The sequence below is a fragment of the Battus philenor genome, unplaced genomic scaffold (genome assembly GCF_028537555.1).
Source record: "Battus philenor isolate CCGP_79_NKW_IND1 unplaced genomic scaffold, ilBatPhil1.0.hap1 SCAF_18, whole genome shotgun sequence".
Classification (NCBI taxonomy): Eukaryota; Metazoa; Arthropoda; class Insecta; order Lepidoptera; family Papilionidae; genus Battus; species Battus philenor.
In genome coordinates this window covers 4,537,962-4,564,682 of record NW_027181680.1, presented here as the reverse complement: position 1 = coordinate 4,564,682, position 26,721 = coordinate 4,537,962, and the positions used below count along the sequence as shown (strand labels likewise).

Here is a 26,721-nt window from a genome sequence, read left to right as displayed (position 1 = left end):
CTTCATAACACGGTCTCATAGTACGTAATGAGGTGAAAGTGAACGGCGAAAGTGAAGTAGCCGTTGTAAACTACTGCAACAAATGCAACAAGATGAAACAAAACTCTCCGTGAACAAATTGGAGGTTTTTTTGTGCTATTACCGCTAAGTGTCTTTCATTGCTATTATCTGATTTATTATTTAGTATGTTATGGACTAAGTAAGTCGTAACATATTAAGAGATAGTTGCTACTACCTTCTCATTACCTAATGCAGAAACAACATCTAAATAATAATAATAAATAATATACCGTTTAATTTGTATATAAGAGGATTTGGATTATCGTTGAAAACGAGGTTCACTATCGTGGATCTACGTTATATCGTTGTAGAATCTTGGGCTATCTAAGTATCTTTGCAGCTTATAAAATGTCAGTCTATATGTGTTGTTTGCATGGCGCGGACGTATACGTTTACTTTTTTATTGGTTATATTATAATTTTATTTTTATTGGTTATCCTAAAAATTGGCGGCTGAGTTAAAATTAATATAAATATACTTTTTGAGTCGTTTATTATCCAGTAAACGCCGCATTCGTATGTAGTAGAAAAAAAATCAATCATGTTTATTTGACAGGAAGTGGTTCAAAGTATTTTTTGGTCAATAACACGGCGTGTGTATCGGTGCGTTGTTTGCCGCCCGAATGCGTGCTTACTCAGTGCTTCCGAATCACTTTTACGACACATTGTTCGCGATTGAATGTTTATTCCTCTCTCGAGTTGCAGCGTTTGAGAATTTATTTTACCAGGAACAAAATGCCACTAAACATAAACGATAAAAATAAATTTTAAAAACCTAAGAAACGTTATAGGTTATAGTTGTAGTAAAGACCTACCGGGATTGTTAAGAATCTAAACTATAGAGGCTTTCAAGGTTTGGTGCTGGAGGAAAGTGCTTTAAATTTCGTGGACTGCATTCCGCACCAACGAGTTCATTCTACGTAACCTCGTAGTCATAACCTCTTTCTTGCTCGGCTTTTCACCATTCGTCTACGCCAAGGATCAACGTATTTCAATTGCATAGTCTAATTACGATAAAAAAGAATCGTGGCTAAATGTATGAGTGGTCGTAGTCCCGACAATTGGTTAGATACATGTTCGAAACTTGACGTAAAGCTTCATGCTGTGATTCACGTTGCCGAAGATGGAACCAGTTGGTGCAGTATAATGATGATGATGATAATTCCAATCCTAGAGGATCACCACCCCCAACAATAAGTTTAATGATGCGTGAAGGAAGAGGATATTTGTTGTACTATATATCATAATATTGATACATAACCACCACGCCACAACATCCGTTTTTAGAGAGCGGCGCCCGCTCCTCAACCGCGAACAGCGTGGGCGAATCGTGGTTGGATGCGGATTCCTCTTCGGCTGGCCTGTGGTCCACGCTGCCGTCCCAAGCCGCATGCATACATCATCAACACACTCAATACACAGCTCTACATGGGTAGAGCGTTTTGCTGCGTGCGAACGTCTTCATAAAACTGGTACCGCTTTACCAGCTTTACTTTTTAGTCTTTAAGTTTGTAAATTCACGTACCGTGAACTCAGCTCTGATGAAGCTGTAAAAGCCTTTGGGCTAACAGCATTAACATCATCAGAGAATAAGTAAGATTTTAAATGGGACGTATTGCCCACTAGGTCGCTGGACCTCTTCGTAGTTGCCGGTAGCGTGCCCAAAGGCAAAAGGGGGGAGTTATGTTGTATTTCTATTTTCATGAATTCATTTCATCTAGTTGTATAAAATGTTTATTTTATTATTTTGTTGTAAATAAGCATTTAAACATTTAAGTAGGATTTACGATTAATAAAGAGGCCTGTTACACAATTAAACATTTATCGATAAAAATAAGGGAACTATTAATAAACAAAAGTTCACAGTCGTTTAACATGCCCTCTGGCTGTCCTCGGAACATCCCTATGAGATTGAATCAGGAAAGAGGAGGTCCGTAGACGACGTGACTGCTTTCTACCGGTCCTATTGGAAATATATGGGGGAAACTTATCTCCATGATTGGACGTCACCAGATATAAAGATGTTGACTTGAATTAGTATAGTTAACTATTTTATAAAAGGTGGTCTTGTTTTCTTGTAAAGGGTGCAATAGTCTATAAAAGCGATCGTATGCTACTGAGGATCCACTGAAAGGTTATTATAAATTCCGTACCATATTTCACATCGCACGGTCGATTACGATGAAACTTGTATTACGCGGTAACCTTCCCTGCAGGCACGAGGCGGATACAATATATCTATTGTGCTTTCGTATATTACATCCTTATTAATCTTCTTTACGCCATATTAGTTTTACTAAAAATAGTTTGATATAACGTGAAATGATAACTCGTTTTGAAGACAAATCTCAAATTTAATTTCAAAACATTCGGAGATCGTACTTTCTGTATAAAAAAGTGACGATTTATATCTATGTATAAATAAAAATATTTCTAATTATATTTTAACTCTCTAATGATAGCATTGAGGGTAACATTATTTCAAATAACATGGTATAAATGGACGCTATAGACTTTGGTAGGGGTTACACTACATGTCAAAGTGACAGGGGAATTACCCGATCATCATTAATGCACTAAGCGTCTCACACAGGAATTGCTATGTTGTAAGGATCCTTTTAGGTTTAATGAATATTTGAATTATCTAGTGAATCCTAGAGTTATTAAAAATGTATTCACATAAATGTTACTTTACATATACATAAAGGATAATTTTTTTTTTCACAAGAAAGCTAAGTTCCACATCCGTGAATATGATTTAAAAATGTGAAAAGAGAAATATAAGAATAATGAAGTAAGTTATAATAAAAAAAAACAATGAATAAACTACGTTTATGTTTAAAAATATGAGTGTATGTGTGTGTGGGTAAAAGGCACGAAATTACGAAATTTTAATTTCGTGTTAATCAAAAGTTACATCTAATTACTTTGGCAATAGATTCGTTTGATCTAATTATTGAAGATGACTTTGAAAAGTAAGTTTCATTTCACGATTACTTAATGCTAATCCTTTTATGATAAGCCTGCATAAGACATGAAAGTGGCGTACCTATAGATTCTGAAATGGACGGGTTGAAGTCAGCCTGTGTCATCTTCCGACAACTTTAAACAGGTCGTCAGTCTATCTTAAGGGGAATTTAATTAAAATAAAATACATAAAAAAACTAATCAATAAACCAAAGCAGTACGTACATAGGCAAGGGAATTGAAAAATACATTAATAAATCTAAGGTATAAAACTTAAAGTTGAGAATAAAAAATCTTTAGATGATTACTAGTTAGAGAAATAACACCCTTGTATCCGTGGTCAGTTGGCGGACAAAGAAGCTCCTCCGCCACATCCGTTGTACATTATTCATAATGGACATCCTGTCCATTTGCATCTCGACAGCGCGTCGTGTGTTCGTTAATAATGGAAACTAATTAATAAAAGAATGTACGTAAGCGTTGTTTGTGAGAAATTAACTTCTATTAACACATTCAGTATTGATACAGGCTGAAATGTTCTCAGCATGTTTCTAAAAAGGTTTGTTGTACAGAAACTTCCTAATAGATACTACATCCTACGTAATTTAGGGGGAATAACCTTGGCCACGCATTCTACGTGCTCCGTCGCACGTATGTCCTGGCCCCGTGATAAGGGAGGAGTTATTTCTCTCTTTATGATAACGTTTACAAAACGGTCAGACGATTTTGTGAAGGACATCGGAATACGTTGCATGCCGCTTCCAACCAGACCTAATGGAATTCTATCAAGGGGGTCTATGTTCTCTAGCACCTACGGCTGATGATATTTACTGACGAGTGTTCCTACCCTCATCAGTTGAGGCAATAGTCCAAAGCCGATCAAGACACGGAAATCTGCGAAAGCATTTTCGTAGTTTTAACAAAAGATGTCTAATAAGATATGACAAAGACGCAATATCTTTTTTACTTTTTTATTTAGAAACGATATTTTGAAATTAGCGACCAAATTACAAGAAAAAAAATGACATATGTAAGAAAATGGTATTTAAAACACCGGTTTCAATGAAAAATATGTATGTAGTATAATTATAGAATATAAGAAGGCTTAAGGTAAGTTAGAACGCAATGGAAAGCTCGGAGTTTCCCTGCGATATTGGATTAAAAATGCACCCGCAGAGGAAATTAGGTCACCGACAGGAATTGTTCATCTGAAATGGAAGTTAGCACATTTTTCATGCAATCGGCGGCCATTGGGATCGAAAACCGCTCACCAAGTGGACTGATGACGAAGGTCGCAGCGAGTACCTGATCTAGGCAGCGCAAGACCGGCGCATCGCAACGATCTCTAGAGGAGGCCTATGGCTTGCAGTGCACATCTATTGGCTGATATGATGATGATGGTCATAGAGACCAAGTTAAAAAAGCAAAAACGTGTATATTCAAATTAATGTTTTTTTTTCTATAACTTAGTAACCATCTTAAGTAAGAAAAGGACCAATATTTAGTCACTTCCGCACATGCAGTAGTAGTCGCGCAACAAAGTGCACCGCCCGCCAGTCCGCTGATAAATGCGTATGCGGCAAACAATGCGAATCACACAACTGCCACCGCCAAATCACCCAACACGTGTTTCACCCCTCCACGGGGTATCTTCAGGAGTTATGTTACAACGATTAGTGCCAAACACAGTGTGATCACTCTAAGGAAGTGGCTAAATATTGGTCCTTTTCTTACCCAGGATGGACTTCCGCAAGGTAACGCCTGATTCCATTAAATATTTGTAACCATCTTCAATCTCGTCGAATATATAATCATTACAGAATGATGAAACAACCCTTTAATTATTAAAAACGCCATAATAAGCCCCGTGGCTGGAATTGTTCTATTTAAATGAGAACCATTGTTCGGAAGGATACTCTGTGTTAATAATGACGACACTTTACGGTCCTTGGTATAAAAATGTCGCCTATGATTTAGAAAGTATATATATTTTAAATACGGTTTTGTTACAGTACGTTGATATCGTATATTTCTGAGCAGGATTTTGGTAAAGGTATCTGCTTTTATCATCACATTCCACTATCCAAAGTTGCTTTAGTAACCTCTTTGTGGGATGCGACAAGCTTTTAATGACATCGCTGTTTGAAAAAATATTATAATTTTTATGTTTGTACTAAAACAGAAAATACGAAAGTTGTACTATAAGTATTGTACATTGAAACTACTTGAGCAGTGTTAGCCTGCCTAGAAGTATAGGACTGAGAATTGCGATCGTAGGTCGCGGATTCGATTCCTGAGTTGCAATCTTTTTGCATTAATTATTTGATTTTAATCATTAATTGTCACTGTAAGCAAACAACTTTTTAGATGATGGGCAGCAGTGGTCTATGCGTACACTACGACTACACTGCGATCGTTAATTTTTTGGCATGCAAGCCAAGCGTGATGATTATGGTATATTCTCCAATAAATTTCTTTCGGGAAGGCCTATGCGTTACGAACGACGTCTATAGGCTGAAAAGAAGAAAATTGTCATTTCTGGTTCGGCACCTTTGAATAGGAACTTTCAGTTTTGTCGCAATTGAGTCAAAATACAATTTACAAAGACGTTCAACTAGAGATATATCAAAATTAGTTTATATAAAGAATACACTGGTAGGCATTAAAAATACAAAAAAGGCTGTATTGCAGTTCGTAGCTAAGTAAAAGTTTCTGTTGTTGGTACTCTTACGGCCAACAACAAAAATATTCTTAATAAAGGAAACTACTCTTATATGTAAAAATAATTCCGCCGTGCGGATATGCTGAGTAAGATATATATACCTGCTTCTAATAAGACGACAAACTACACTTATTTGTGTTCCAAAAAAAAAAAAATTTTGTTATTTTATCTGTTAAGAGCTCTTATAAGCAGTTTCTACAGTTTGGTGACAAATAATAATTGTTGGTAAATATATCTGAATTTCCTAACAATCATCACTCATCGTGTCGATTATTAGTGGAGGCCTATGCCTTTCAGTGGACGCTTATCAGCGGTGATATAATGATGATCCATTTTCTGGTTATGACTGATGCTTATGGATTACCAGAAAACCCAATCAGTATCGAGTCCTTTTATAAACTCATGTCCTGTTCATAATTACTATTGCGTGAGTGATTTATATATTGTATCATATATTTAAGGTTATGTAAAAGTTATTCCGTTGCAAAATAAAGTTTAAACTCCAAAGTAAAATTAGTGTTAATCCGAAATAGCACAATAGAAATAGCAACGGAAAGCGATTTAAAATAATATGAAGAACAAAGCATGGTAAAAGTAAAGTAAATAAAGACCAAGTTAGGAGAGCCGCTCCAATAATAAAATTGTATTTTTTTTTGTTTCAGGATTCAGTTTGACTAACGGTGCCAAAGATAACATGGTGATGAACCACAACTTAAACAGGTTCGCTTTAATCATATTTATATTTTGAATTCTGTTTTTTTAAATATGCAATAATTCGTTTTTGTTTTTTTTTTGCTTTTTCGAATATTTTTATTAATACAAATAGTACTTTATTATCTTTCAATCTTCGTTGCAATGCCAATAATACCTTTGCTTCGCATATTATCATCTGCCTTTATCGGGGCTGTAGTAATAGGAGTTCTTGTTATTGATTCAATCAGACAAGTAGTAAGGTGTTGATACACGTAGTGTTTATCCTCTACTATTCCTACAAATAGTACTCTGTAGGAGTCATCTGGTTGTCTGTGGGCGTTGTGGCGAAAACAACTTAAGCCACTCAGGTAACATATTGTGGTGAGGTTAGTCTTGATCTTGTGTCGGTCAAGGATATACTTGTTATGAATTTGCAACCAATGCAGACATCTAAATCAGGCTTCCTGTACAGTATGCAGAACGGTATTAATTATTAACTTTAAATCCGGTAAATCCTGAGCTAATTCCGTATAAATTAACGCCACGGAACGAGCGTCGGCGGGGGATCAGACTAGTGCAATTAATTCCCCTGTACGCAGAACCCATAGCCACTTATATAGCTTGACAATGGCATCGCTCACAAACACTAAAATTCACTGTTTATAAATAGCCCATAATATTTTCGAATTTTTGTAGAAATGTTATATGTTAAATACATTCAAAAATATTTTAAATTGTTTTTCAATGACTCACAGGATAACCATTAAATTATTAGTAACGTGCAATTTAAATGTAACTGATTTTTTATATTTATTGTTATACACGTGTGTGCAATGTTACTAAAAAGTTAGATATACCAACTAAGAAAATTAATTTTGATAAAATTACAGGTGAATCGTAAGTAAGCAGAATAGAATCGATAACTTGTGGGAACATGCACAATAGGTTGTCTAAATTATGAGTTAAGTTTGAACAATTACGATAATTGCCAAATTGTATTTTTACCACTATATTAAACATGTAAATGATTTTCATGTAAATTTTATGATTTTATTATAATTTCAAAAATAAAGATTTTTTTAAAACTAAACCATTCTTGTCTTCGAAAATGCGATTATTAATGAAACGATGAGAAATATTTTTGTAAATGATAAAAGGTCGTTAAAAAAATTGCGGCATTTGAATATTGTTATATCACAAATCATGGCCATAACATGGTTAGACGATCTACAATTTCGTTAGTACAGTTTGGTTTAATCTAGATTTTTAGTTGATCTATATAGGCTGATAGATTGGTACTGGTGGTAGATTCTCGTAGGCCGTACAGTTATTGGTAAAATTGACCTGCTATAATTGGCGGTGCTACAGGCTTTTCGGGTATCGACCGTCGCACCGTGTATTGAAATCGCCAGACGGCTTTGTGAAAAAAAGTTTTTTATGGGCTTAAAAAATTCCACAACTCACGCCGAGTCGACAATTGGTAGAAAAATCTACTCCGACTTGTTGGTCGCTCAGTCGGGTTATAGTTGAAGTTCGTTTTTTTTCGAATTGTTTCGTAAAGATGCGGTGTATATGGTCGTCCGTTAACAGTTTGATTTTAAACTTACTTGTAATCGATAACAAGATATTTGTCTATGTTTAAATTAGAACTTCCTTTCCACTGAAATTATTTCTTAGCCCTATCGATGTTATCCCATATTAACAAAAACTTTTGCAATAATAATAATAAGAAGCAAAAAAAGGAAACGAACTTTTGATTTTCGAAATAAATCTTAAATATTCTAATTTTGTAACTATATGATTGACTGTAACAGAGTGATCACAAATGAACAGCTGTTGGAGACGAAAACTTCTCGAGTGGTGACCATGAGCAAGCAGAAGCGGCATAAGTACACCGATCATAGTAATGACGTTATGTGGGCGTCTATCGGCTGACATGATGATAATTACGACGAAATTTGTATAGAAATTTGTGACTATCCCTACTAAATAGTCCCAAAACAACACCGTTGCGTACCATACACGGAATGGCAGCAAAATGTAGACGAGAATATTTTTACATAGCTGATACGCCCGATCTCGTACAAATATTTATACGGGATGCTCACGTTCATCATCCGGGAACAGACCGCACACGGTATATTATGATTGTCCATGTTTCGCGGACAGGTTCGAAATATCTGGAGAAGCTTAAAGCTCCACAATGTAGAGGTTAAAAGGGCTAGTGGACGGTCACCTACCCGCTGGATTGAGGCAGTTATAAAAGGATGTAACACCTTGCATAGTTCCATGAAACTATCCAAAAACAGAAAAGGAGAAAAATGTAGTCAACAGTCTACGCTACATGACTGTTATGTCACTCCCCAACCCTCAGTCTTGAGGATGCGATTAAGAAGAAAATTACAATATGCGAATAGATTTCTTAATAATACAATAATGATTGAAAAACAAAGATTATTTTTAATAATTGAACGACTTGATTTCTTTCGCTGGAACTTGTGTCAGGATAAGTAGCGCGACTGATCGTCAGTCGGCAGTTAATTTGCTGATTTGCAGTCTGCAGTGTAGTATTTACTTGAAGCGCAGTTTCGCAGACGGAGCGAGCCACTCGCGAGCTCGTTTAATCTGTTTTTTTTTTCCGTTACGTTACTAGTTCCGTGAACCATGAGCACTTGGTTCAAATCTCGGTTTAAGAAATTTTTTGTAACTAATGATAGATTTTGATGGTTTATGTTATTGAAAATATTTTTGAAAGGCTATTTATTTAAAAAAAAAACAACGTATATTATTAATTTTTCTACCAAAGTTATAGCTCGCAACATAACACTTTAAATGTAACGACCACTTAATGGTAGTTATGCAAATACGTTACAACCCGCTCTGTTAAAAATTGGAAAAAATAGTATTTAATATATAATATTTTTTCTCCAATCTTTAACATTTATTTTTTTAATGATTATTCGACTGCTGGTTACACATATTGGAAAGTCTATAAAAGGCGATATACTTTTATATGAGCACTACAATGTTTTAACGGTTAGTTATTCATCCGCAGAATATAGATAAAACCAATAACGGAACAAAGTAATTCATAATATTAATATTAGTTAAATTATAGAGAAAAAAAGTAAGGGAAAGTATAACGAGAAAAGAAAAAATAACTTGTTTGATAAAAATCTGAATTAGGCCCCTGAAAATATGAAAAAGACGCGTGATTAGTTTAAAAATTTTAAAATGTTATATTGAAGATTATTTCAAACGTCCACTACTATACTTAGACCCCCCAGATTTGCAAAAAGACCGGTTGCAAGCTGTCTACATCCGAAATCTTCTCTCAATCTGTACAAGGTTGTCTTTCCACCTTATGGGTGGTCTCTCGCCACTCCAGAACCTAAAGGGCTGAAATCTAATTTGCGCGCTGTATAGTCCGTTCACTGCTACTTTTACTTTCCAATCCGTTGGAATTTGTCGATTGCTTTCGATATTTAATATACTATGTGTATAATCGTAAAATTGTGCGACACAAATGACAGGTATCTAAGTTTTAATTTTTATATTATCGAGTTGGTTTGTTGGTTGGTTAAAGAAATGTTCAATGGGTTATTTTAGGAAGATTATGAAGAGTCTATTTTAGCATCTTTCTGTGTTTGTAACTCATTTTGACTAGTTTTGTAAACTACATCTTTTTGGCATAACTTTGTTCATTTAAAGCATTGAGCTAGCCGTGCTTTCTATGGTACCGTTCTGGCCTCAAAGTTAGACAAAACGCACGAGAAACTGCCTTTTGTTTCGTATCGCTTTGAATTATTTTTCTTTCTTGTTCCCATGTACTTGAACTTTGAACATAAAAGGTGACGTAACCGCAGTCAAGTACTCAGCAGCTGTTATAGAAACTTAGAAACCGCACGTGCGTTACTGCCGCCATATCGATAAAGTGCTTACCTAAGCTATATTACTATTAGTGTTGTGTTGAATGATATCGATGTAATTTATTTTGGACAATTTATTTTATTTATTTAAAAAAAAGTAAGAACTTAACAATTTATGCAAAGACTACAGGTGGTGTTATCGCTCGAAGAGCTCTACTAGACAACCTTTGGATGAAGATTAGTGACATGAAGAAAAGGACACTTAAGAGTGTATCCAATAACAAATAGATAAAATAAAAATATACATTCTACACTAAATACACAACATGTACAGAAACACTTTTACAAATGTTTGACCATTGTTTATTAGATCTTTTTAAGTTACTTATTCACTTTTTTTCTACTTAATAAATTATAATTACTTGTGTAAGTTACGAGAAGTATGCTAAAATTGCCCAAGTTTATAGTTATTAGTATCAAAATGAGCGCGTTTATATTAACATCGGTCCACTTGAAATAAAGTTAATAAATGTAAAAAATAAAATAATATAATATAATATAATATAATATAATATAATATAATATAATATAATATAATATAATATAATATAATATAATATAATATAATATAATATAATATAATATAATATAATATAATATAATATAATATAATATAATATAATATAATATAATATAATATAATATAATATAATATAATATAATATAATATAATATAATATAATATAATATAATATAATATAATATAATATAATATAATATCTCTTAAAATTTTTCTATGAAAGGTTATGAGAAATAGACATTTTGTCAGAGAATAAAGTTTATAGTGTTTTGATAGGGACTGTTGGTTGTCACCAACTAAACAGGCACATACCTGATTCCTGTAATAAACAAACACAAAACAGATATTTTTCGGCTCTACGATGTACTTGTCATCGTTGTAATACATAAAATCACAGGTTAAATAGAATTCAGTCCAAGAATACGCGAACGCGTTGGTTAAACAAGTTGTCACCGTGCAAACAACAGATGTAGACTAATATTTTGCTTCCGTGTAAATGCATCTTTATACCTGATAAAACAAATTGTTTATTTTCTTATATCACTTTCTTCGGGCGAATAGTAGTAATCCTTAAAGGAATAAGCTTACTGACGTAGCTCTAAGAATTGCTTAGCAGTAGGCGGAGCATGCCGCTCGTGCAACTGTCGGCTGATGGGACTGAAGGGTTCTCTGGTGGCGTTCATGAGCAGCTAGCAGCGGCGTGGGCAGACTCATTAGGTGGACCAACGACAAAGTCAACGATTTGGGGAGTCGCTAAATGCGGGCAGTGCAAGATCGACGACCTTTGGGGGAGGGGGGGGGGGGGCTATGCCTAGAAGGGGAGTCTACAGGCTGATATGACGATGATCCATTTAATAATATTTCATCAGTGTTTAGTTTAAATACATTTTTTACAGACTTTGTGTTCAAATAAGCAGTCATAATTTATTTAAAACATAATAGACTTACATATATAGTTTACCACGTGATGGTAACTAAAGTGAAATTTGTAATAACTTCTCTGCAGCGGTTTCTGATGTATACAGATATTATGTATCGACAAATATGTGAACAACCCTATGTAATATTATTGTCAGGATATTAAATGTAACCGCGATACTTCCTGTTGCCTGCGGAAGGCCAATATTCTCTCTATTGTAGGCAAATTGTTTTGAAACCCCTCGTATAACACGAAATTTTCTTCTTAAATTTAGACAATATAAGTTCTTGATAATTCACACAAAAAATGACAATACAATGATAAGAAAAGATGACATTACAAAACATACAACAATTTTTTTTAGATCTTTACAGAGATAATTGGTACTACCACTTATTTTGTCCTTATCTATTTCAGTTCCTTTAAAGAAAACAGTTAACATGGATATAAAAGATATCCAAAAATTTAAAGAGTGACGTAACATAAGTTTTTAATATCTGTGGTTATTTATTTCATTCTTAAAAAGTATTTATAAAGCGTTCACAAGCTTTTAAATTAGTTGTCAGTTTTATTTTTTTTATTTTTAAGGAAATCTGCGTTTATACAATATATTAAAGGGTGTTAGTGACACCATAAAAGAACGGCTAGCCCAATTTGTATACTTATTATATGTATTATTTTGCCTTTGAAAGGATAAAAAGTATAAAATTATTGTTTAATCCATTAATTCAAAAATATTATCATTTAATAACGATAGAATGCGTAGTCATTCAATTGTTATAAATATAATTTGTTGTTAATCTAGTAAAACATATCTAAGAGTTCTTATAATTTTGTCTACAGTCTGTTTTGAAACTAACACAAAAAATAATTTTGTTTTCATTCAAAAATCCGAAATCTGCTAATCTATTGACTGTTAGGTGCATCGAAGTTTGTTGGGACAGCTAGTTTATATGTATTAAATAAATATATTACATATGATGTTTTGATATTGAAAACTTTTTCTATTCTATATGTTGCTTATATGAATAAAATACTTTTCGTTGATAACGCTAGTAACAAAATTACCTTAAAATTTTTTTATTACGCGAATAAATAAAACGTATGTATTTTATTTATTGTACAAGTGTACATTTTACCAATAAAGACAACATCGGATTCGTGATGTTCTACAAACAGTAAATATTTACAATTCTATTCAAAGTGTACATACCTGAGTGCAATATCATCATATTTGTTTGTTTCCTAACAATCGTAATTGTCGCCCATATACAATTTATAAACATTACTTCGGTAATAAATGTTTCAATCAAGTAAACATGAATGAAAAGCATTATACATTCTAATATGAAGGGTGATTAGTTATAAATGTAAAAGATTTTAAAGGGCTAAAATATAGCTTATTAACCGCCAATTAATGTAAATAAATGGTTTCTGTAATAATAAAAGACGTGATGATAATATAATAAAAAAACCATTTACAAAATACGGATTATTTAGTAAAAAAATAGATATTGTTGTTGATTGTTGTTTTAGTCCCTGTTATCTTTGTACTGTCCGGAGTTATTGACCAGTGGCGTTTTAATAGAAAAGGTAATGTAACATATTTCAGATAGGTAAAAGCTTTTTCGCCTTTGTCCAATCACCGTGTATATTTATGGAACTACACATTAATAAGTAAATAAAGAAACGTCAACTAAGACTTTTTTAAATCCCATTTTAAATTTATGAAATTTTCTTATTTATTTAGGACTTTATAGACATAACTAATAAATACTATCATATTAAGGTAAGCTAATTAGATATTGAAATAATTCGACATCTTTATTTGAATGTATAGTTTAGTGTCTTTTGAACATATAGTGTAATCTCAAGGTAGATAAATCAGCTTGGGAAAATTTCTATGTTTATATTTAAAAAACTATGTTTACAATTTCTGCCGGAATGTAGTTGTTGTCTCTAAAATTTATTTCATTATAAAGTAATGTACATCTAATGAACCTTTAAGTACTGTAGCTTCATCTCAGAGAGCTAGTTCGAAGTCGTGAATCAGTTCTGATTGTTAGAAGCTATATATATATTTACAAAATTATTATTTTGTGATTATATATTTTGTATATTTGGCGCTTTTCCAAAAAATCACGTTTGAGATTCATGAATGTTTTTATGTTATTATTCTTGGACACTCGTGATGCGTATTAGAATAAAGTGTCGGTGGTGCGTGGACATAAATAATGTATGCAATAAAGTGAAAACGACGATAACTTTTTTAGTACGATACTTTTTTATTATTCTCTCTTTGTGTTTTTTCACGTACCTGAATTGTTAATGATATGCTTAACACAATAAAGATGTAGCGTGGGCGGAAGGCCATTTTGACCAAAGTTTTCAAGTGGCGACTATGAGTCGGTTGACGCGTAGGGAGGCCCCTGCCAGGTGGAAAGACAGACAGTCGCCGAGAGTCGCTGGATACGGGCAGTGGAAGATCGGTCACCGTGAAGATCTTGAAAGCCAGTGCCTTGCAGAGGACACCTGTCGGCTAACATGATAACAGTAGAAACCGATATAGAAAAGAAGAAATAAGCTTTATAATCAAATTCGTGTTTTTTACAACTTTACAACTATCAAACTTTATTTATTACAACTACAGAAACAATATTTATATTTTTAACTTGAACAGTGCCGAAAATTGAATTCTTCCATTTGTATTTCTGTTTGTATATTTTGTTGGAGTTTTTTTACTATTTATCTAATTATTTTATATATTTCTTTCTCTCGCGAAATTCGCTCATTAATTGAGATTGCGTGCAGTTATCAGCGTACATATAAAAAGATAAGTAATTAAATATCACAGCCCATTCAGTAAGGGACTCATTGCTGAAAAAGTAGCTGAGTAAGAGTTCCCATTGTTGGTACTTTTACTTCCTTATTATTTTATTAATATCGTTAATTTAATGCGTTATTTAATTGTAATAATTGTAATCCAACAATTAACCTTATCCTTTTTCTCATCTTTAATCTAAAATCGGCCGACACACTTGCATATTCACGACAGCTTACATTTCTTTTGAAACACTATAAAGCAACAAAATAAGTTTGTTAACCACATTGTAATCTTTACGGCAGGCCTATAACAGTTAGGTAACATGACATAAGATGTACTTCTTTATGTCAGTAATATCAGCTACGTCTTCAGATCGATACAACCCCTAGGGTTTACTCTGATAAAAGAGATCCAGGACTGCAAATTGGTATTTGGTAGTACTTACCAGGTAAAGAAGAAGAAACTCAACAGTTGCTCTTTCAAATATAGTTTTACAATCACTGAAAGACAATAATTAGCTTCCTGAGAGAGTATCAACAACATTTAATTAATTCTTATATAACAGCTGTGGGTATGATATAATCTTATATATTGTAATAATAAATAAAAAATGTCTTTTATTAGAGGTTAGTTAAAAATTGAATATAATGTTAATAAGTTGAATAGATGGCATCAAGAATTCGATATGTAAAAGAGTACATTAAAAATCGATTTACAGAAAAGAATGATTTTATAAGTTTTTAATTATAGAAAAACAACATAAAAAACTCTATATCTGCTATTTAAAGATCGTTTAAAAGGCATTAAATGAACCGTTGACGTCATCAATTTATGAACCGTAAACAATTCAAGTAGGCTTGTATATCTCAAAACGTTATTTATGTTATTTTTTTTAGAAAATATTCGATACTATTTGATGGCGTCATTTAATACTAGGTGAACTCTCAGTTATTTATATTTAAATAGTCAAAATTTATTAAAACAATGTAATTTTCCAAGAGACGTGTTTGGTTATATTTTGAAATAGAATGTAAAAGAAACCTTTCAGTTGGTGAAAAACTAGTTCTTTGGATAGACTTTCATTAAGTTATAAATAGACAAGGTAACCTAGGCTTAACCTGGGTCACATCATTGCTGCCCTAAATGCGTCCATCTCCCATTTAGATTCGAGCGCATGGAAATTTGATAGCCATCTGAAAGCGTTTTTCTGTGTTTTGAGACTACTTTCGACTGCAGGTGTGTATATCTCGTTGCAGTATGCGCCAACGTTTTTATTGGTCGGTTTGGTTATCTGTTGAATAAGTTTTATGCGCCATTTTCCATTCTGTTTGTTACGGGCTTAATTTATCTTTATTACTCAAAGTTGGTGGCGCTCTGCACTCCAGACGGTGCAGTTATATTTTTGACGCATCCTCTATGCAAAGCGCTTCAATCGATGTTCTTAGACGGATGTGAGCAAATATAGATGGTTTTAATTGATACATACCTATAGAGTCTTATGGAATATTCATTCTTATAGGAATCAAATGATCAATTTATAGAGTATTTTTTTATTTTGTAAATGATGGTATTGGATTAACTATAATTATCTTTAGTTATATTTTAGATCGAAATATCTTTCAAAAATTATTTCTTAAAAGTTCTTGCTTCGGATTCAAAGAAAATTTATAACTACTAACTATGATGTTTGAATATTAAATATATAGTGTGTACAAGAAATAAACTAAAACGTATATTTTAAAGGTTTTGTCACACCGGCAAATAAACAGTCATATCCACATAAATATAACTTTTCAGACGTGGATTCTTTGGCAGACGGCCGGAGCGGCGTCCAGTCGACATCGACGCGGCCGCAACGACGCGTCGACCCGCGCGACTGACGCATACCAGTCAAAATTTTGAGTTTTCGAAAATCGAACATTAACTTTTTTTATAGTGTAGTAACTAAGTTTTAGTATATAGTGCCGAGTCGAATTTTTTATCGATCGACAACAAAAGTGAATTTAGTGAAATTTAATTCATTAAAGTAAAAAAGCCATACACATCCAAATAATTTTAATTATAAAATGTAAATTTTACCGTGTGAAATAAAACGAAATAAATAAATAAGTTAAAAATTATTTAACTTCTGAGTAAACCTGTATTTTTAGATACGTAATTCATTGACCTGTGTAAGATCGGATGTGAAAATATTTCGCGGGCGGATCTGTTAATGAAAAGTCCACACAAAATAAATGTGTATTCCTTTAAGCAGGCGCTAGGATCACTTTTAAGGAAATTGACACCTATCGTCGCAGAGATAGGACAGTATATTCATTGATAAACTAAACCTTTTGCAGTTTTATTCATTTTAAAACGCTTTCTCATTGAAAAGGGCTTATAAAGAAAATAAACAAGTATCTACTACAGGCATTTTGTAGTGAAATTATGAAGTACTCGACATTTACCTTTATTTAATTATAATGGGAGAGTTAGTGAGATGTATAAATAGTATTATTATAAACAAATAATTCATGCTGCAAATTATAGTTTTGTCGTTCCCACTGTATTTATATGTTTTAGACAACTTTTCCACATATACAAATTAAAGTATGAAACGATGTGACTAACGCTACTAAATGAAATTAGTTTTTACTAAAAAAAAAACATTAAAATTAGCAAACGTTCTCTAACAAGTTTAAGCTTTTAAACATTACCTATATATATATATAGAAACATTACCTAGCTATGTTAGGACATTAATCCTAGAAAAAAAATTAAATTGAAATTTTACTTATCATTTATTTTTATTAAAATAAAAAGAAAAATAAAGGACGCTGTACTGTTGGTAAGTGATTATTTCGAAATAGTTCAATACAATTGCTGTATGATAAAAGAAAAAAAAATGTTTTTTAAGTACCAATACACCTCTTAAAACACGTTGCTAGTATTCGACTCCATTGACGTCATACTGGAGACAGAATGGGTTATTTTGATATTTTAAAGACAATAGATTTGTTCACGTGTTCGGTAAATATAACGTTAGATTTAAACCGTCTTGATACTGCAAAAAGTTTACTACTAACGTTGAATACGATTGACTTTAATATTGTAAAGGAATTAAAATATTACCTATTTTTATATGTTTCTAAGTAGCTGTCCTTCACTACGTAGCGAGTTACTTTTCTCTCGTGTGAAATTTCATAAAGTGCATTGTTTGTAATGTTTTACATGCTAACTAAATATTTAAGCCAAGTTTATTACCTATAACAGCTATATTTTAAAAATTAGCGTTTTTTTAATGAATAACCCTACAATCCCCTTGCAGCTGTTATTTATTAAAATCAAATTTTTAACTCACGCCTACTCGGCAAGAGGGATATTAAGTCTCTAGTCAGATCTCTCAGTTCCACAGATATTGTGATTAGTCTGTAGATGTGAAAATCTCATATATATATATATATATATATATATATATATATATATATATAGATTGCTAAATATAGTATCGAGATGGGTGTTCGATGTATATAGTCCGCAGTGCGGTTCAACACGTAGTTCTCCAGTTTAGCGGGACAGTCCAAGCCAAGATCTCATCTCGGTGGCCTTTGCGCCATAATACAGCGTTCGCCTAAGCGACTTATATACTGAACCACGGCGCCCGAGGGGTTCCTGGAGTTTACTTACCAAAAGTAAAGACACTTTTTTTGGACAGAACTGTCAATGCTGCCCAAATGGCATTTGCAGATTTCGCGTGTTAAAGATGACTGCAGAGGGTGCAGAGGGTGTCTAGCCTAAAACCTCTTTTAAAGTAGATAAATTTGTGGGTTATCGCAGAAGCCCCGGCTTGGGCCGCTTACTACTGCTTTACTGGATAAGGAGGCCGCCAAGGTCTTAGATCACTTCGGAGATTGCTCTATTAAGTGAATTAAGGGCTCCCACGAGGTGACTTTAGCTTTGGCAGTCACTCGTCGATAATACCCGCTTGGTATTCCGATACAAGACAGCCCAAGAGGTCCAAACCTTGTGTTCTTGCTATTGTTTGGCTAAGTAGACACTTATGGAAATTCATCGGATAAAAATCATTAGTTAATAACTCAAAAGTATCAAAATGAGACGTGGTCTCAATTATTTCGCTAATTACGGTTTTCGCATGTTTCTTTTTTTAATCTCCCTAAGACATCGTCATTCGACTTAGCATAGTATAAGAAATATAATAGGCCTTTTGTATAAGTGTCGTTAATTCTTTTTTTATTACTAGACAAGTCCAGATATATTATACGGTACTGTAAAGTAATACTGTACACGGTTAATAACAATTTTATTACTTCCATATATTTTACTTTAAATGTAGTTTCGTAAGAAGAGAAAAAATGTGGAATTGTTGAAACTACTGGTTTATAATTAATACAATTTATTACATCATAGATATTTTCAAATACTTGATGACCTCTTCTTTAATGACAGAATTTCTTGAATTACTTGAATATTACTCATTAATATTACTACGCTTTTAATTACAATAGTTTCAGATAACACTTACATTTAGTTTAAATTTTTTAAAGAAATTGATAGAGAATATAACATGACAAAACAATTCAATATTATTCGATAGTTATTTATTATGTTACGTAATGGATAAATGAAATCATTACATCTGAAGAAATGTAAGGACTACACGTCGGAACCGCTTGTAACACTTTAACACATTGCTTCAACATTCACTCATCACGTTACTGATGTGTAACTTGAAAAACATACGAGTTATATCACTTGTACTGTTTTTTACGAATACAAAAATTTCCTAAATACATCTTCATGAGAATGATGTAAACACATACAAAATTTAAAAACGGCTTATATATGGGCTCATAAAGAACCACTGCTGAACCTAAAGCCTTCAAAGGGAGGTTACGAACCGTAATCCAATATGTGAGCATTGTATTGATTTTAAAATATCACATATATTTCGAATTTCAGTTTTCCTTTACCGGTAATTAAAACTTGTCTAGTAAAGTTCGCACCTGCCGCCTTTTTATTAGCGATTCTTTTACAACTAGGCCACTGTGACTCACTCACTCACTGTTTAAAAGTCATAATGCTATAACGGATGCACGGATATTATTATTTTTAATTATTTATCAATTTATGTATACAGTCATAGAGTAAAATGCAATAGCATTTATAATTTTAAATTTTAAAATAGTAGTATTGACACATTGAAATGAGGAAATCCAGAAATAGACATAGCCCAGCGTATCAGCAACTTGAATTGGCAGTAGGTAAGCCAAATAGCGTGCAGAACAGATGGCTGCTGGGTTCTTGAGGTTTTAGAATGGAGACCACGAACTAGCAAGTGCAGCGTATAACAGGACATGACTTCAACTGTTTACATGATGGGTTAAAGTCGTCGGAAAACGCTGGATGCGGTCTGGTTTCACTCCACCTTATTTGGAATCTATGGTGAAGGCTCTTCGCCTAAAACGATAATGATACAATACCGTTACGAAAAGCACTGGTTAAAATAAAACTTGAGTTCGTAAAAAACCGAATCATCTACGTCTGTTAATATATATATATAAATGTAAAGAACATGTTACCTATATAAAAAAATATTTATTATTACTTGGAGCCTCCTAATCTCGTAAAAAACGTAACAACTCATGCTGAAATTCCCAAGAGAGCCCAAGCAAAGTCACTGTAAAGAGGTTTATACTAAGCCGAGATGGTATTTGCGACTATTATGGTAATTATTTCCGGTCATCATATGTAGTTTTTTTATATGGCCCCCGCTATTGGTGGCCTCTCGTACCCCAAACTTTTTGGGATTAGGGACTTTATTGTTCAATAATTTGTTTTTTTAGTCTTTTCTTTATTTATCGCTCTCTTTCACGCGTCACAATATCTTTCATTCTTTACTTTTTTCCTTCACAATATCTTTTGTTTTGCTCTTTTATACCTTCTTTCTTTCCTCGCCCATCATATGTAGTTGGAAGCACAGATCTCGCAAACCCGTCTAGATCCTCGATCACGTTCAAACGTTGCGGTAATTGCCAGTCTACGCGAACTGTGGGACGTGTTTACACGTTCGCCAAATTAACCGTTGAGCGCCAAGCGCTTAGTTTTTGCAATTAATCGGTAGATTACGTCATCGGTGACGTTAGACAAAGATAATGACTAATTGTAAATTTAGCTATAAATACTAACTACATTTTCTTAATTAAAATGAAGTTACACGATCATTTGAATCGTTTATACCTTTATTATCAAACATATTTTTATCAAAAGTTAACAACTTATTTAAATAAGTAAAAATTTTCAAAATTATACTGCTTCAATAATTCGTGTAAAAGGCCCCCTGTGGAAGAGAGAAAAAAGGAAAAAAGTGCATAGAAAATAATAAAAAAACAACACTTCTTTTTCCACTCAAACCATACAGTTAAACACCTATCTACAGGGGCCAAATATTCAACGTAAACCAACAATAAAAAGTGTATAATTTAACAAAAATATAACGTACCATAAAATATTACGAAGAAAATGTAATCACATTTCATCATCATTATTTTAGCAATAGGTTGTCCACTGTTGGACATAGGCCTCAATTTATTTAAAATAGAATCATTTTGAAGCGGCTTACTTCCAGTGTCTTCCGACTATGTTACTGAGGTCATCCGTCCAACTCCTGGGTGGACATCCTTCGCTGTACCTGCCGGTTTGTAGTCCACTTCAGAACCGTTAGGCATCAGCGGCCATCAGCGCGCTATGGAGCAGGCCCACTGCTAAAGAAAATGTGGTTTTATAAGTAATAATTAATTATTACTAAGACAGACAAAGCTATTAATGTGAAATACGTTGGATTAATTTGTTTTTTTTAGGACACTAACTTTTGACATTAGATATATAAAAAAGTATAAATGACAAAATGACATATAGCGAACAGCTGTAGCGTCGTGGTAAAAGACTCATTCGTGATCGAAACCGCGGGCTCGATACCGGCAAGCGCGTGCAATTTTGTGACTTATATAACATGGCCAATACTCGTAAACGCTTAAATAAAACAATGACGACACAAAATATCACCACCGTCATCATCATTATATAAGCCGTAGAACGCCCACTGGACATAGGCCTTCTCCAAAGATTTCCAATAGAACCGGTAACATGGTCATCTGTCCCCGTTGGTTGATGGATGTCCAGTTCGCGGTTTCTGCTCCAGAACCTTAAGGGCCCAGCGATCTTCAAATCTGCGCGCTATGGTCTGTAAACTGCCACTGTACATTTACTAATCCGCTGTGCTATGAAGGTTACTTTCGCCTACGAATCTCTGCATTCTTGGTTTGATCTCGTCCAAAACATATATATCCATAATCGACGATGGGTTAGTTTCTTGGATTACGGCAGTATTAAATAAAGCTGCTATCCGAACCAAGGGAATATCATGAGACAGAGGACTGAAACTTACTTTGTGTGTTTTGTTACATCATTCAAATTATATATTTAACAGAGAAATTAAACATGAATGTAAATAACCGTGTATGTTTTTAAAATAAACTCTGCCATAATACCTCTGATTTAATAAGCCTTTGACCTATATGTCGGCAAATGTAAGCAAATCAATATTAGTTTATTTTAGTTATTTTGACAGCACTGAGTCTCACAGGTTATTTTTGTAAGGTAATGGTAACAATTAATCCACTGCAGTGGAGAGCAACCTTTATGAGACCAAAAGAAAAGAAAACGAGCATAGGTTTGTGAAGTAAAATTATGGCATAGTCAAATGACGTATAAACACCCTGTGTTTGTGTAAAAGAATAGTGTTAAACGTAAGTAAAAAAACGATAAATAAGGTATAGACTCCTTTAGATTTTGTTTTTCCTTAAATTAATTAGAAACTCTTTTGTAAAGCAAACGTTCCTCTAAATTATAATGTAATAAATTAAAAAGTACAAAGATAAGATAAAAGATAAAATTCATTATTCAACAATAGAATTTTTAATAGAACTCATCTTGATCGTCAACTTTATTTTGACTTTGCTTCGTAAGGTGAAGGTTCGCACTTTGAAAAAGAAGCAGGAACAAACTCCACAACAACACATTTTTTAATAAAGTTTAACAATAAAGATTTATACATATACACTTTATCATAAATGTACGAACTTAAATGTACGAACATAAACTAGTAAAAAAGTCCTAATACTGTGTAAAGCATATTTAAGAGATAAAAAGGCTATTCATTTCTATGCATGAATAGCTTTAAATACTGTATCGAGAATATTTATGAAAAATTACTACAAAAAAAGGTTGTGGGCTCTTCTCGGATTAGACGGCGTTTGAAAACCTTGTAGAATGTATTTTAAATTGAAGGATGCTATATTAAAAGAGAGATATAATAGATTCTATCAAATTCGACTCTGGTATTCTTCGTACGACTTACACAAGTGGTTACTATAAATGATCCGAAGCAAATAATATTTAAAAAACAAACAGACTGGCTATCGGAGCAAAATTCATTGCAGTTTCCCACCTGGAGACGTCACACCCTACACTGTAGTACTATTTTATAAACACATTAGCGACCACGACCACGAAATTTAGATAAGCGATGCCGATTTACAGGGATTACATTTCATAATAATTATCATTACGTTATTTATTATTTCTGAATACATTGATTTTTGTAATATACAATCGAAAATAATTATTCTATTTATACACATTTATTTACACGCCTATGACTAAATTCCTTATGTAGCTCCGTTTGAATCTAGTTTAATAATGTAAGGAATCTGAGATGCTTCTCATGTATCTCAAGTGAGCCTTATAAATAATTCAAAGTTGAAAATAATATGAATAATAATAGATGCCTTTAGCAATATTTAATGCCTCATGTAACAATTATAATATGTTAACAATTTAGTCATTTCGATTATAAATGCTAATTCTACTTACGGACGATAATGAATGTCCGATGCGAACTAACTTCGTAACACGCCACCTCCCACGCATTCAGCTTAACTATGCTCCTACCTAATTGCTTTGTTAAGCAAATTATATATCCGTTCCATTATAATGAATATTTAAAAATTTGCTTCGTTATTTACAATGATGTAATTAACCCCGGTTTAACAATTATAATTATTTATTGTTATATACACATCAAGATTTATCTTAGTTATATAAATATTAGACGTATTATAACTTTTTACAATTCTTTAATGTTATTTCGTTTCGTATTTGAAAGTTCACTGCAAGGTATAAGCTTCTCCCAAATATCGCTACTCTGACCAGTTTTATGCTACCAGCTTTGAGCGACTTTCCACGACCATTATTATTCGCCTTTTTTTTACTTTACTTACTATTCTATAAATCATTTTCACAAGTATTTAAAGTGGCTTCCACATGTACTGTACTGTTTCTGTTGAAGTGTTTGCTGTTAACCTTGCGGCTTTTACAGCTTCATCGATATGAGTTCACGGAACGGAAGGGTCCGTGAACTTTAAAACTTTACAAGTTTTTGTGTCGTGACTCGTATCAGGGACGGTGGTGAGACATATGGAGAGCGACGAAGATGATGCTCAGGAACACAGGAACAACCTAGGATCAACCTGGTCGGCCCCTCGAAGACACAGTCGGTCGCGGACGTGCTGGCCGGTAGAACGCACGGTTAGTGCGCGTGTATGATCGATGTTGCTGAAGTGTGATGCATGAAGAGTTGTGTAATAACGGCAGCGTGGACCACTCGGCAATCTAAGGTAGGATACTGATCCTATCTCGGATCGCCCACGCTGTTCGCGGCGGCGACGCCGGAAGGCCGGCGTCGTTTCTTTTTCGGACGGTGAGAAGTGTTGCGTCTGATTTTAGTACTTCGCACGCGTGTTTTCGTGCGGTGAGAGGTTGACGGTGGAGTAGATGATGCTGTGGGGGAGTTCGTGCTTGTGGAGCTGCGAATGTCTGAGAGGTGTGGTGTCAGGTGAGTGGGTTGTGTGAACCCTATGATTGGATCTGTGAGGACATCTTTAGGACGTCTCACGAGGTTTCTGAAAGAGGAGCCGGGGTTGTAGCGAGTTGAACTCGCAATGAGCGGGTTGGGGTGGGCAGAGGCCTTCTCAAAGTATGCTTTGGAGCATGCTTGGAAGAACTCTTGCACGGTTTCTAATTTGAGGTCACTGTGGATATCTATGTTACGTTGGAACCATCTAGCACCAGTGACAAGTCTGGTGAAGCGATTCTGCAGCAACTGTAGGGGACGTAGGATATGAGATGGAGCGTGGGCGAATACTACGCTTGCATAGGCGAAGACTGGCCTTATGCAAGTTTTGTAGAGGAGGAGCTTGTGTCTAAGGGACAACTTGCTTGAAGGGTTGAGGAGGGGGTATAATCTGAACAATATCATGCGGGCTTTATTAGCCACTTGTTTCGCATGAATTTGGAAACTCATTCTAGTGTCAAAGGTGACACCTAGGTATTTAACCGATTTAGACCAGGGGATGGGACGATCATAGAGGGAGATTACTCCCGGGTTATGACCTTGTCTGGGTTTGGTACGACGGGACAGCTCGAAGACGATCGCCTGACTTTTGTCAGGGTTCACGTCAATACGCCACTTGCGAAACCAATCACCCAGCTGATTGGTTGCACTTTGGAGGTGGCGTGTTTGTGTGGTGGGGAATATGCCTGTGGCGAAGAGAGCGGTGTCGTCCGCGAACAGGGCTAGTTGAACATTGGGGTGGGTGGGGATGTCACTAGTGTATAGTGAGAAGAGTAAGGGGGATAAGCAGGAGCCCTGAGGGACGCCAGCTTTGAGAGGGCGGAGGGAGGAAAAAGTACCGTCTAGTTTGTATCTAAAGGTACGATTCGACAGAAAGGCTTCGATGATCTTGACGAGCCTATCTGGCACACCTATTTTCCACAGCTTATATAATAAGCCGTTGTGCCAGACCTTGTCGAATGCCTTAGCGATATCAAAGAACACCGCACTTGTGACAAGGGAGCGGGGCCTTGCGAAACCATCTAAGATGTGTTCCGTAAGTCTGTGTGCTTGGTGCACACAAGAATGGTGGGGACGGAACCCGAACTGTTCGTCGGGTATGAGACGGAGGTCATGGGCAACTTTCTGGAGGCGCTTAAGAAGTAAGCGCTCAAATAGCTTACCTAGAGTACTCAGTAAGCTAATGGGTCGGTAGGAGGACGGGAGGTTGTGGGGTGTTTTGGGCTTTTTGATCCCTATTACGACTGCTTCTTTCCAGGTGTCTGGGAAGGTGCAGCTCGATATTAGGGAGTTAAATATTGCCACTAATAGAATGATTAGGTGGGGGGGAAGGATCTTTAACATTTTATTTGAGATGCCATCGGGGCCTGGAGCTGATTTGTTTTTGAGACCCTTGATTAGATCAGTGACCTCGTCGGGGGTTACAGGGGTGATATCTGGGCCAGTGTGAGGTTTTATCAGCCGTTTTTTAACGGTGATGTTGACCTCACGTCTATGTTGAGGGTTCACAGGGGTGGATGAAAGTGTGCATTGGTTCTCCATGCTGTCTGCCAAACATTCAACCTTATCGATGTCATCGAATGCTAAGGAGTTGTCGGAGTCGCGAACAAGGGGTGGGGTGGGGACTGTTTTGTCTGCTTTGATACCTCGGGTCAGCTTCCAGAAGGCGACTTGGGAAGGCTCGAGGTCTCCGAGCAGCGTGTCCCACTTTTTGTTTCTGTGATCCGCCAGCTGTTTTTTGACCAGCCTTTGTAATTTGCGGAGACGAAGTTTATTTTCGTCGGTCCTATATTTGTCGTAGAGCCTCAGTGCTCTATTTTTGGTTCTAATGAGCCGTCGAATATTGTCCGGAAGAGCGTTGACAAAATCGTTTTTGACAACTATCGTCCGGGAGCAATCTTCGGCGGCTGATTGAATGTGGTCAGTGAGAGAGTGAATCGCCTGGAGTGCTTCAACTGGCGAGTTGAAAGAGTCAGGTATACTATCGAGATGCTGGGAGTTCATATCCTTGAGTTTAGACTCAAGTTTATGCCAGTTAACGCTAGTTTTGGTCACAGGGACTTCACTAGAGAACTGGCCCAGTTTTAATAAGACGGGTCTGTGGTCAGAGTCAAGTTC

At 34.7% G+C, this 26,721-nt stretch overlaps 1 protein-coding gene across 6 annotated transcripts in view; it reads left to right on the top strand.

The window, feature by feature from the left end:
- The window catches only part of pyd (polychaetoid), a 162,764-nt gene that overhangs the window by 28,283 nt on the left and 107,760 nt on the right, over positions 1-26,721 (top strand). For all 6 annotated transcript variants that reach the window (XM_068763702.1, XM_068763700.1, XM_068763701.1 and 3 more), the window contains exon 2: positions 6,411-6,468. In XM_068763702.1, the coding sequence (XP_068619803.1) occupies positions 6,411-6,468 (58 nt within the window). The remainder of the gene's footprint in view (positions 1-6,410; positions 6,469-26,721) is intronic.